This window comes from Lepisosteus platostomus, chromosome 3 (assembly GCF_059453375.1).
Source record: "Lepisosteus platostomus isolate fLepPlt1 chromosome 3, fLepPlt1.hap1, whole genome shotgun sequence".
NCBI lineage: Eukaryota > Metazoa > Chordata > Actinopteri > Semionotiformes > Lepisosteidae > Lepisosteus > Lepisosteus platostomus.
The window spans coordinates 6918207-6930183 of record NC_142613.1 but is presented as its reverse complement, the minus strand read 5'-3'; the positions used below and the strand labels follow the sequence as shown (position 1 = coordinate 6930183).

At 38.4% G+C, this 11977-nt stretch overlaps 1 protein-coding gene across 1 annotated transcript; it reads right to left on the bottom strand.

Moving 5' to 3' along the window:
- Positions 1-541: 541 nt before the first annotated feature.
- cox5ba (cytochrome c oxidase subunit 5Ba) lies at positions 542-5809 on the bottom strand. Its single transcript, XM_088624160.1, has 4 exons — positions 5650-5809; positions 5142-5212; positions 4027-4126; positions 542-830 (listed from the first exon to the last, which is right to left on the bottom strand). Exons 1-4 carry the CDS (start codon positions 5744-5746, stop codon positions 718-720), a joined length of 381 nt encoding a protein of 126 aa, XP_088480286.1. The 5' UTR covers positions 5747-5809; the 3' UTR covers positions 542-717.
- Positions 5810-11977: the final 6168 nt, after the last annotated feature.

Sequence of the window (11977 nt, the reverse complement as noted above, 5' to 3'; positions counted from 1 at the left end):
GATATCGATATAACGTATATTGCTCAAATTGAATTAATGGGTTTCTGTTTCCAGTCTCTCCATTAAATATAGCAAAGCCTCTTATCCTTTTAAGCCCCAAACAGTTTTATGGCTAGGGTATTGATCAGTGGCAGCATGTTCAATATACCATGCAATCCTCTGTCGTCAAATGAAATAGAACAATATGTTACAGATTTTTTTTTTTGCTTTGATTCATTGTATTTTTAAAACAAAACAAGTATAAAAACATTTTGTTTTACTAAAGACATCCATTGTTCATTACTTGAAAAAAAAAAACAAATTAAGGCTGTTTATGAGTAATTAGTATAATCCAGGAGTTGTGTAACAGGTCTGTATAACCCTTTGCTAGTGTGTATTGTTTATAACCGTTTTTTAGAGGCATTGCAGTGTATAAAAATTTCTATTGCATAGAAACCGAAAATGAAATGCTATTACAAAACAGATTGTACCCATGTGACCTTAAAATGACTTTGGCCACGTGCTAAAGAACAAAACCCAAGACACTTCAAAAAGCTTCATAACGCCACCGACTTTATTAAGAGGATTTGGACCAAATGTAACATGCACTACATCAGAACGTAGTGAAGTGTCAGAACTGGGTTTATAAAGATTGCGACGCTTAGCGATGCATTATTTCTTCTCAATTTAAGCAAACACTATTAAAGGGATTCCTTCTGGAAAGCTGATCCTCCAGGCTCAGTGGGACAGCTCATGAGGGACCAGCTTGTAATGTGCGCCGCAGGACGGACAGCGCTGTGCCTCCCCCTCGTGGAGCCAGAACCACACTATAGCGGTGTTGTCTTCCTCACCTGGGAGACAAACAGAACAAGCTCAAGCATGGCTAGATTAGCAGTAAGCCAGTGTAGTCCTGAAGGGCCACAATATTATACAGTGGTGCTAGAAAGTTTGCGAGCCCTTTAGAATTTTCTGAAGTTCTGTATAAGTTTGACCTAAAATGTGATCAGATCTTCATCTAAGCCATAACAATAAAGAGGACACAATAAAACAAATAACACACAAAAAGGATGTACTTTTTCATTCATTAATTGATCAAAATGATCCACCATTAAATGTCTTTGTCAGAAGAAGTATGTGAACCTCTAGGATTATCAGTTCAGTTAAGGGGATAATTAGAGTCAGGAGTGTCAATCAATGGGATGACAATCAGGTGTGAGTTTGGGTGGCCCTGCCCTATTTAAAAAACAGAAACCCGAGTCTCTACTACCAAAGGCTGGTCTCCACCACACAGATTTGTGAATGCATGCCATGGCTCGGTCAAAGGAGACTTCTGAGGACCTCAGAAAAAGAGTTGTCGATGCTCATCAGGCTGGAAAAGGTTACAAAATGATTTCTAAAGACTTTGGGCTTCACCAATCCACTGTCAGGCAGATAGGGTACAAATGGAGAAAATTCAAAACCATCGTTATTCTCCCCAGGAGTGGTCGTCCAAATAAAATCACTCCAAGAGCAAGGTGTATAATATTCCGGGATATCACGAAGAACCCCAGGGTAACATCCAAGGATCTGCAGGCCTCTCTTGCCCTGGCTAATGTCAGTGTTCATGAGTCCACCAGCAGGCAAACACTGAACAATAATAGGTCTTGCAGCAAGACAACGACCCTAAACACAGAAGTCAGTCTACCAAAGAATGGTTGAAGCAGAAGAAATTTCACGTTTTGGAATGGCCAAGTCAAACTCCAGACCTTAATCCAATAGAAATGCTGTGGCGGGACCTGAAACGGGGAAATGGGCCAACATTCCTCCAAGCCGATGTGTGGGACTGATCAACAGTTACCGTAAACGTTTGAAGTCATTGCTGCTCAAGGGGGTCACACCAGTTACTGAAAGCATAGGTTCACATACTTTTTCTGACAAAGACATTTAATGTTGGATCATTTTGATCAATAAATGAATGAAAAAGTACATCCTTTTGTGTGTTATTTGTTTTATTGTGTCCTCTTTATTGTTATGACTTATATGAAGATCTGATCACATTTTAGGTCAAACTTATGCAGAAATTCAGAAAATTCTAAAGGATTCACAAACTTTCTAGCACCACTGTATATATGCCATGCACATAGCTTTAAATTACCATCTCTGTGTATATATATATGCAATGATTCATTTACTTAAGTTTAGCAAATGAGTTCATTTAAATAAGTTCAGCCCAAATGCAAAGCTGAAGCCTCTGTGGAACCAAGGCACCTTTTATCTATAGACACTGTTACATCATCCCTGACTGAAGGCGGGCAAAATACATACATTTACCTAATTGGATCAATTTAACAAAGGAACAAGTAAAGCTTTATTCCATGCTGAAAAGAAGAAAGGAAACAATGTTTCAGCTGTGGAGTCTTCTTCAGGTGCCACAGCTGAAAAGTTGCGTTTCCTTTCTTCTCTTTTCAGTATGGAATAAACCTTTACTTGTTCCTTTGCAGCCTACGCATGCTGACTCAGATTCCTACTTGAAATACTTCAAATTTAACAAAGTCCCTTTTATAAAAAAAACCCTGATAAACTAGTTTATTGCTCAGCAACAGCCACACATAATTTGAACAGCAGTCATTTAAAGGAAAGGAAAATGCTAACAATTTCTCTAATTTTGCATGTGAAGTATCCTAAACCAAATAAGGTAAGATTTATTGTCCCCTGGGGGAATTTTTTTGGGGGACACACAGCACTTCTGTACATTTAAATATAATGCACACACCCCAGAACAAAACAAACATTGCACATCACTCTATTGCACATGTATAACACATAACATTCATAACACATTGCACACAAGTAGACTGTAAAGGTAAAAAATTGTGCTTATCCTTGCCATTTGCATTGACAGATTTAAAGGATAGTGGAACAAAGGAATATTTGTATCTGATTGACTTTCATTCAGAAACCCTAAAACGTTTGCCAGAAGGAAGAAGTTGGTATTCAGAATTGAGGATGTGGGAAGTATCTGATATAATTTTTTCTGCCTGCTTGATTTTGGCTTTTTCAAAGATTGTCTGCAGGGAGGGGTGCTGTTTCACTCCCATGACCTTCAAAGCTGTTTGGATGAGACTGGTAATTTGCGATATTAACTGAACTGATAAAATTACCAAACCACACTGTTATACCATATCTGATAATGCTCTCGAGGTGATGGGGATGAGGTGAACAGTATTGTGATCAGAGTTAGACAGGCGGTTTGACTTTGGCGGTATAGGCTTGTTTTATATTACTGTAGCATTTGTCAACAACTCTGTTCCCTCTTGTCCCACATTTGATATGCTGTTCAAACCCAGGCAATGCCATCTCCAGTTTACAGTGATTTAAATCCCAAAATAAACACGGGAGCTTCCGTAGTCTGCTGGATCTGCATATAATAATGTTACAGAATTCTCTCGGGAGGTGGAAAGGCCTCAACATTTTAATTGCAGATAATCTTCCTCACCGAGTACTGTCTGCACCACATATCGTTCACAAAGACACAAACACCACTGCCTCTACTTTTCCCAGATGTTTCACTTCTATCTAAGCGAACATGGGAAAACCCCTAAATTTCCACAAGAGAGAGTCGGGGAAGTCTGCTTCTAATGAAAGTTTTTTTTAGTTTACAAAAAGTTTAGAAACAGGCAATGTAGTTTGATAATGTCCTCCTTTAAGCGAAAGCAGACAAAACAACCTTAAGGAACATATAGCTAGTAAACTTGCTGACTTATTTCACTGTCAGTTGTTTGTGATCAATTACAGTTATGAAAGCAAACATACTGTAGGAAAGAGACATCATAAACCAGAGAGATCATATATACAGCTAAACTCAGTAGGACATACTGGCAGGACTAATATTTTCCCTGCCTTCCCCACTTTCTTTCATGTAAAGGAAAAAGTTTGGAAAAGATTTGAAAAACAAATGAGAAATGTCCAACTATCACCAGTCTTGAGCTATTTCCAGTTCAAGGCGATGCCTGCTCCAGAGCGGCTGTAGAATACAGAGAGGAGTAAGACAGAGAAATCTGGACTTACAGATACAGCCCACGATTCTCTTCTTGTTAATGGAGGGCACGAGGTGGGGATCCTGCTTGGACCCAGTGTACGCCTTGGGCTTGAAGATGTTGTAAGGGTCCTGAAACAAAAAGTTTCTTTAACTTTCTTTAGTTTAACCATCAAATGCTCATTAATTTCTTTTCTTTCATTTTTTTGAACTACATTAAAAAGGATAAACTAAGAAAGAAGAAAGAGCTGAATCGGTTCGTTCTGGATTTCTTAGGCACACAACTGGCAAGCTGAAACACATTTCGAATCAATCTAGCCATACGAACAAACAAAACTACCGATATATCCTGCTATACATGAACTCAATGTCTATATCTTTTTACATTACTAACAACATTCTTAAGCAGCCACCACCTGGCTGGACATACTCTTAAAAGACTACCACTTCTTACTATATAATATAATATATTTTAATACTATTACATATAGTACACATTAGGCTGTAAAAATGTTCTGTATTGAAAATATATTCACAGCATTCATACACTGTGTTCTTTAAGTTTATATTAAACATATAGAACTCAGATGTGTTTTTGTTAATACCAGTTTTTTTACATATGTATATGGCAGCCTACCATGACATTATTATTGTGGTGATTACTTTGATTTACATCGTCGGCACATCAAGCTTTTCAGGAAACCGTCCTCACAGTTAAGCAGGATATAGAGTACCTTTAATTAATTGATTCTAGCTATATGTGCCCTGTGATCTCCATTAACCGATGTCCAGACAATGACAAAGTACATGAAAAGAGTTTAAAATTGTATTGCACTTTTTTTTAGAAAACGCGACCCTGAACTTATGGGGGCCAGTGATTCTTGTAAAAGTGAAAGTGAAACAATCATGGCTTTTAATACAAATCTTGGTTTAGGAGTAATAAATGACACTTTAGAAACGTACAACAAATAAGCTATTAATAGTGAAACGTATTTAAATACATGAATAATCAAACTTTATATTTAATCCGTATGACCTTGTGCCCCATCTTGCCATGAATCTCTGTCTTATGACTATGCGCCTATCCAACTGATTTTATTAGTGTGGAAATCCAGATGACAATAACTATACAATTTCAGCTGCTCACCGCTCCTGTTTTCGATGCGTTGATAATTTCTTTCTCCAAACCGGTAGCCTGTTCTTCGTTGGTCGGAACGCCTGTAGATAAATAATTGCGCAGTTTTGGGGGAAAAAAAACTAATAAACACACTACAACGCTACCAGTTTTGCGGAGCAGAGATATGTAATATGATTAATTTGTAGTAAACTGCGCGTTTTGTTTAGTGTAGTTAAATAACCTGTAATCCATTTCCGCGTTTCACAAGCATTTAAAAACTACAGGAAATCATACAATTCAGTTATTAAAATACTATTGTCCAAACTCCGCTTGTTCACATTAAATTGATCTCTACAGAAAAAGGTATCCCATTTAGATTTATCAAAATAGCACTTTGCTCTCTAACAACCCCCGAACTCATTGAGGCCTGTTACTACGATTGCCTTTGCCTGCCCTTGGCAGAAAAACAGTTTAACTGAAGTCAGCCCCCACGTCTTTGCCTCGGCGATCAACCCGTCTGCCTCGCCATCTCTCTCACCTCCTGCTGCCATGCCGCGGGTGAGTACCGAGGCAGGGGCCGCCCGACAACAAGAAGCCCCACGAACGGCCGATCTCAGCAATAACCTTGCAGCCATCCTCTCTTCTCCACCTCAGATGAGAGAACACAGGAAAGACACTGACAGTGCGCCTGTGTCGACTGTCGCGGAGATATGACGTTAAAGTGCGTGTGCTAGTCACGTGATGCTGGCTGAAAATGCCTCTTTTTTAATGAGCTGGATGATTGTTGGACGAGATGTTTATGAGAGTATTACATTTAAAGAGTAGAGCAAAAAAACCTGTTTCAGGGATGTCGTTTTTACGCGCCTTTCCTATATCACTGTAGTTTTTTAATATCAAACGGTAGAGTTTCATAGACAAAAAGTAATACAACGTTATTGTGCTTCAGAGTCAGAAAGAGGACCTTAATCAAGGGCACTGGTCATCTAACAAGACTATCAAGAAAATTAAGTTTATATAATAGAAAACATAACTCTTGTTTTCAAAGTGCAATAATTATGTAGTATCAGTTAGATTTCATACAAATAAACGTACTGTGCTGTGATGGTGGCCTACTTTAGACATTATTTTAATTGCACTTTGTTGAAGTATAGGTATTAACTACCAGGAACTACTCTGAAATGTATTCAGTCTCCTAATTCCCTGTTTGATTTTACAAAAGAAAAAGGGAGCTAAAATAAGTGTTAAAATGAAAATCACTTACACATATAGTAAAGTGTTAATACTGTGTACTGTCTGTGAGAAACAGCCTTACATTCAAGTGACAGTATTGTGTTATTGGGGGGGTTAGAAAGTAGGTTCATTATCCAAAGAGATGAGTTGAAGTGCGGTGAGAAATAAAGAGTAGAAAGAACCGACTATAAAGAAAGTTTGTAAGGGCTCTATTTTCCTTACAGGTTGGTGCGTACGACGCAACAGGGAATTGTCTAATTTCTTAATGAAATTTAAATAACAGCTGGCAGCTTATATTAAACAACATCAAGAAAGGTAGTAAGAACTGATAACTTTGGTAACATACAAGGGGTCATTTGCTGACATTATTGCTATATAGGGTAAAAATGAATGATCAGACAGGGTGTTGCAGGGGCTAACATTGCAGCCTCACAGTGCTGGAACCCTGGGTTCTATCCCTGGGATGCTAACTGTGGGGAGTCTGTGTGTTGTTCCTGGTTTTGCCTGGGTTTCCTCCAGGTGCTCTGGTTTCCATGCTGGTAGTTTCATTGGCCTGTTGGTCCTGATGTGAGTGTGTGTGTATTCGTGTCTGTGTGCACTCTGCAGTACACTGGCATGCTGTTCTGAGTTTATCCTGCCTTGTGTCTTTTGTTGCTGGGATAGTCTCTGGCTCCCTCAAGCCTCAGTTGGATAAAGTAGTTAGAGAATGGATGGATAGATATGCAGTATGGTGTCCAGGGCAGAATGACATTAACACAGCAGGACAAAAAAGTATTCCAGCCGTGGATTCTCTCTCAAACCCTTATTTCATTATTCCCACTATTCTTCTTTGATTTCCCTGGGAATCGGCTACAATAAATCCAGCACACCTTAATCTGCAAGTGTGATCCTCTACCACCAACAGCAGCAAAAGGCCCACTATGTTGAAAACAGCAGAGAGTATGCTTTTGTACTTGATTGTGTACAAATTGGCCTGCTTCATGAATGTGTATTTCAGAAGGTAAGACAGATTACAGGCGAGAGGGGGCCACTTGGCCTGTTTAGCCCATTGGCTAGTTAGCGGTTCACTGATCCAAAGCTCTCATCCAGCCATTTCTTGAAAGAAACCAGGGCAGCAGCTTCAAAAGCATGGCTGGGCAACTCGTTCCATACTCCCACAACCCTTTGGGTAAAGACGTACCGCCTGCTCTCAGTTTTAAATTAACTTCCACATGATTTCCATTTGTATCCTCTGCTTTGAGTTTCACTGTTCATTTTGAAGAAGACCTCTGGGTTGACTCTATCGACCTCACTTTGAGGATAGAGGACATAGATAGAGGACACCCAAACTTTGAGGATTTTGAAGACGTCTGTCTGTTTCCCCTGCTGTCCTCTCTGTTCAAGAACAAAAATGTCAGTTCCTTCAGCCTGACAGTGTAGGACTCTCCCTTAAGCTCATATACCTGGTTGCTCTTCTCTGAGAACAGCAATATCTTTTGAGTAACACGGTGACCAAAATTGTACTCAGTATTCTAAATGAGACTTCACTTGTGTATTATACAATTTTAACAAAACATTTCCTGATTTACATTCTACAATGTAACTTTATATTCTAGTATTTTGTTTGCCTTTTTAATTGCTTTCGAACACTGTCTACAATATATAAGTGGCATGTTAGCATAAACACAATTCTTTTCCAAAACCTCTCAGTTCTGTTGTGGGTTATTTTTAATTGTCAGCTCAGACTAATGCAGAAAGGAGGAGGATTTTTTCCATGATTCTAAGGAGGAAGATTGTCGTGACAGCTGAGCCATACTTGTTGTTTTATGTGAAAAACTATCCAGAGAAATTCGTTTCAGATTTAGATGTATTAACGTAATTTTCTCACTAGAGGGCGGTGTGGTGCTATTTAAGAAACCTTACTGTTTCACACTTGACAAAGCAAACAGCAAAGTACTGTAACGTACATTTTAATAGATCTAGAGTCGTGACATAAAGAGACTGATCATAAATATTGACTTGTATTGAGACATGATTTGTTTTATGATTTCAACAACAGACAACAGATAAGTCTCGCACAAGGTGCGGAATACATTTGGAAAAACACTGAGCTCTTATACACCAATTGCGTCATGTACTCTTAAGAACTACAATTATTTGGGACAAATTCCTAGCATGGGACGTACATCCATTTACTTTATGTCCAAGTGACAAGAGTGAAGGAATTGTTAACAGAAGGTTCGTCTTTCGAGGCTCAGCTGTGCCTTTGTTGCCCAGTTAAAGGAGAACTGCAGTCCCAATTTCTCAGACCCGTCATTAAATGTTGGTAACAAAATTAATTAATTGATGGTATTGAACGTTTTTATGAATTCTAAATTAAGCACAAAATTTGTGAAAGAACTTTGTGAAAGCAATGTATAGTCACCATATCGTTGCAAACCGCTGGTCTTTCCATGGGTGAGAGTAAGAGTTTGAGCGATTTGGGGCGTGAAGCAGCCCTTCCTGCTCACTAGTCCCTGCAATGACTAATGTAATGCGACGTATGAGTGAATACGTACAGGCTGTGCAGCAGACATTTCACCACAGAAATGGTGTAATGTGATCTGCCTTGCAAATTTGACAAGTAAATTTTATTTGTCAGCAAATCAGTTTCAAAGTCAAGACCAATATTTCTATTGAATTAAATAATATCCTTACACTTATATAGCTCTTTTCTGGACACTTCACTCAAAGTGCTTTACAGGTAATTGGTACTCCCTTCCACCACCACCAATGTGCAGTGCAGTTCCCCTTAAACCTTCTATGAGAGTTGCTCTGTAAAATGTGCTAGACTTGCGAAATCACTATTTATGGATTTATTTGGCTTTCACTTTTATGCAAAGCAGCCTGCATTAAAATCTGTTTATACAGATGTATATTTTCCCAGTGTCTTGCTCAAGGGTATAACAGCAGTATCTCACCTGGGATCTGAACCCACAACCTTCCAGGCTCTTACATTTTAAATACCCCATAGCACAGTGGTATTTTCCATTCCTCATATAAATAGTGTGGTATGAATACCAGATCCTCTGTGTGAATGTCTGCATCAGCATCAGATGATACTGAAAGCCAAATATATCTTGCTTGTGTTTATTTCTTTATGCTGCATATAAAGTAGCTGTGTTTCAAGCTTGCTCACTTTAATACAACATGGGCCAGTAGCAGTTCAACGCAGATACAGCAACAGAGAATCATTAGGAAGAACACACACAAGCAAGAAGTGTAACAAGGACACACAGGTTACAAAACATTGAGAATGAAACCCAAAATATGTTCCAAGGGTTTGTTTAGAATTCCTCATCTGTTGTGTGTTTTATAATTTACAAGCCTTTAAAAGAACAACTGAAGACAGGAAATTGAGAGTGGTTTCACATGGGAATTATGTAAGAGAAGGTAATGTGAGATTTGGGGAAGATGTTCTTGGCACAACCTGCAGAATTTCTAACTGCAGCCTCCCAAGTATGCACTTTCTTTAGCTGGATTTAGCTCAGGTCTTTTTCTAAAAGTATAAATCTTTCATGGGCCTGAGCTCCATGAAATGTGTGCATGGTGCTGATCAGCTGTATTGCACATGCTGTACAATAACATCTTGTTAGGTTTAGCAGTTGCCAAATGATTTGGTGCAACTCAGCTAGGAGATGGGACATCCCCTTGGCTTTTGTAAGCGGTGTTTCTGTATTACTCTTTGTCTTTTTCTCTTTTCTCTGGCTTTCTAATTTTCTTCACCTCTTCAAAGAACAGTGAATTGGAGGATTGAGAGTCAATTAGTGCCCTTTGATCCCACTGTCTGTCATGTAGGTGTTCACATTTATTCCACTGAGGACATGAGAGAGCAGCTAAACCATTTCTTTAGTTCATCGTCTGCCAGTACGTTTAAGAAACTAACTGATCTCTCCAGTGTCAATTAGCCTGATTGCCTCTCTCGTCTGTAGTGTCATTGTGTGCCCTCTTACCCCCTCAGTGCATATAAAGATGTTAAATTTCACACAGCAAACAAAAATAACCTCCACAAACATAAATATTGGCATCCTGTTTCTAAAATGATTCATTCAATGGAACATGTTAACTACTTCTAGTTAAAATTAATACTATTATAATTATAGAATTAGATTTAATGAGGTCTTTACAGTCCCAGAGGCTATGGAGGGAAAACTTGGCAAAGTTAAATGTGGTTCCCTGCTCTCTAAAGCTCTGTAATTTTCCTCATTCTTCCCGTATTTATCCCAGGTCAGAGTTCAGAATAGCGTGTCTGGGACTCATGCCATCCATAATTAATGCCACAGATTTTTTACACCCTCGATGCAGGTCCAAAATAAACAACCTCCTGAAGCCACAACAATGTTGGACAAAGAGAATGGAAAACTGTTTATTCTCCATTTAAAGCTGCAGTGTCCACTTTAAAGGATAGTGTGCATCATCTGTATTTTTAAGTCTCTTTATTGTGTATTCTATGTATTTTAAAGAACATTTCTAATTGTAAAGATTGTAAGAGGAGGGAAATTACACTGCATTTGGGGACCTGATAAAACACACAGAAACTAAGAAATCAGTATCAGATTGCAGTAAAGAATGGTGTAAAATGTGAAATGGAAAATTATCTTCAATGCAATAAACATGAAGTGTTCTAATGTTGCAATCACATATAAAATGTGTAATCAGTTTGACTGACTGTCAGAGGTATTTGACAGAAAAGACTTGCCAAATCATTTAAACCAAGCTTTTGGAAAATTAGTTGTAATTCATTTTGAAATGTTGAGGTTTGCAAATTGTGACCGGTTGGCGTTGTGTGTTGGTAAACCATGCGAAGAGACAATATTGTTTATTCCTGGGTGGCTCTTATCCTAATTTTTTCAGTATTGCGTGGTTCTGTGTTTCATCTCTTTCTTTATTCTGCTCTGTAATAGAGGCCACATTTTAGTGCTGTATTGCATTAGTTTGCAACCTCATTCCTTCTTCTCAGAACAATCTTGCATTGAATGTGTCATATCTAGTTATTAATTGACACTTAGCAGACTTGTATCACATCAATGAGCCGTTTTTGAAAAGAGCCCCTTTTGAGTGCATCTGTCTCTGTTTTGCGGCCAAACATTAATCTTTATCAAAGCGCTAAATATAACCCCACTTTCAAGATCTTTACCCTTCATGTCCATGTCTGCTCCATATACCATATATAACCTGCGTTGTCCTTTTATTTCATTTCTAGCCTGTTACAAATCCTCGGCCTAAATTAAATCAGAACTTCACTTTACCTGCTAATACTTAGTACACAACAGTGTTTTTGTACACAATTTGCTCAAAACATCTTATTGCTATGCAATGCAAACCTGCCACTTAACACTGGGTTTGCAGTTTGCAATTACAGTGTATTGGGATAAGGTAATCCAATTGTTCTGTGATTACCCCAGTCAGTGTAGTTCTTACAATTGTTCAAAACACACTATCCAATCAATTGAATATCCCTTTCAGTCTGCTGTACCTATTATTCCACCAGCAATAGCTTGCAAACGGCTTAAAGTGCACATCTGGATTTTAAATGTTAAAGATGATATTCCAGACAGATCTTTAAATGCAGTGTGTTTATCTCATATTTTTACATAAAAGTCACTGCAGAGCATCAG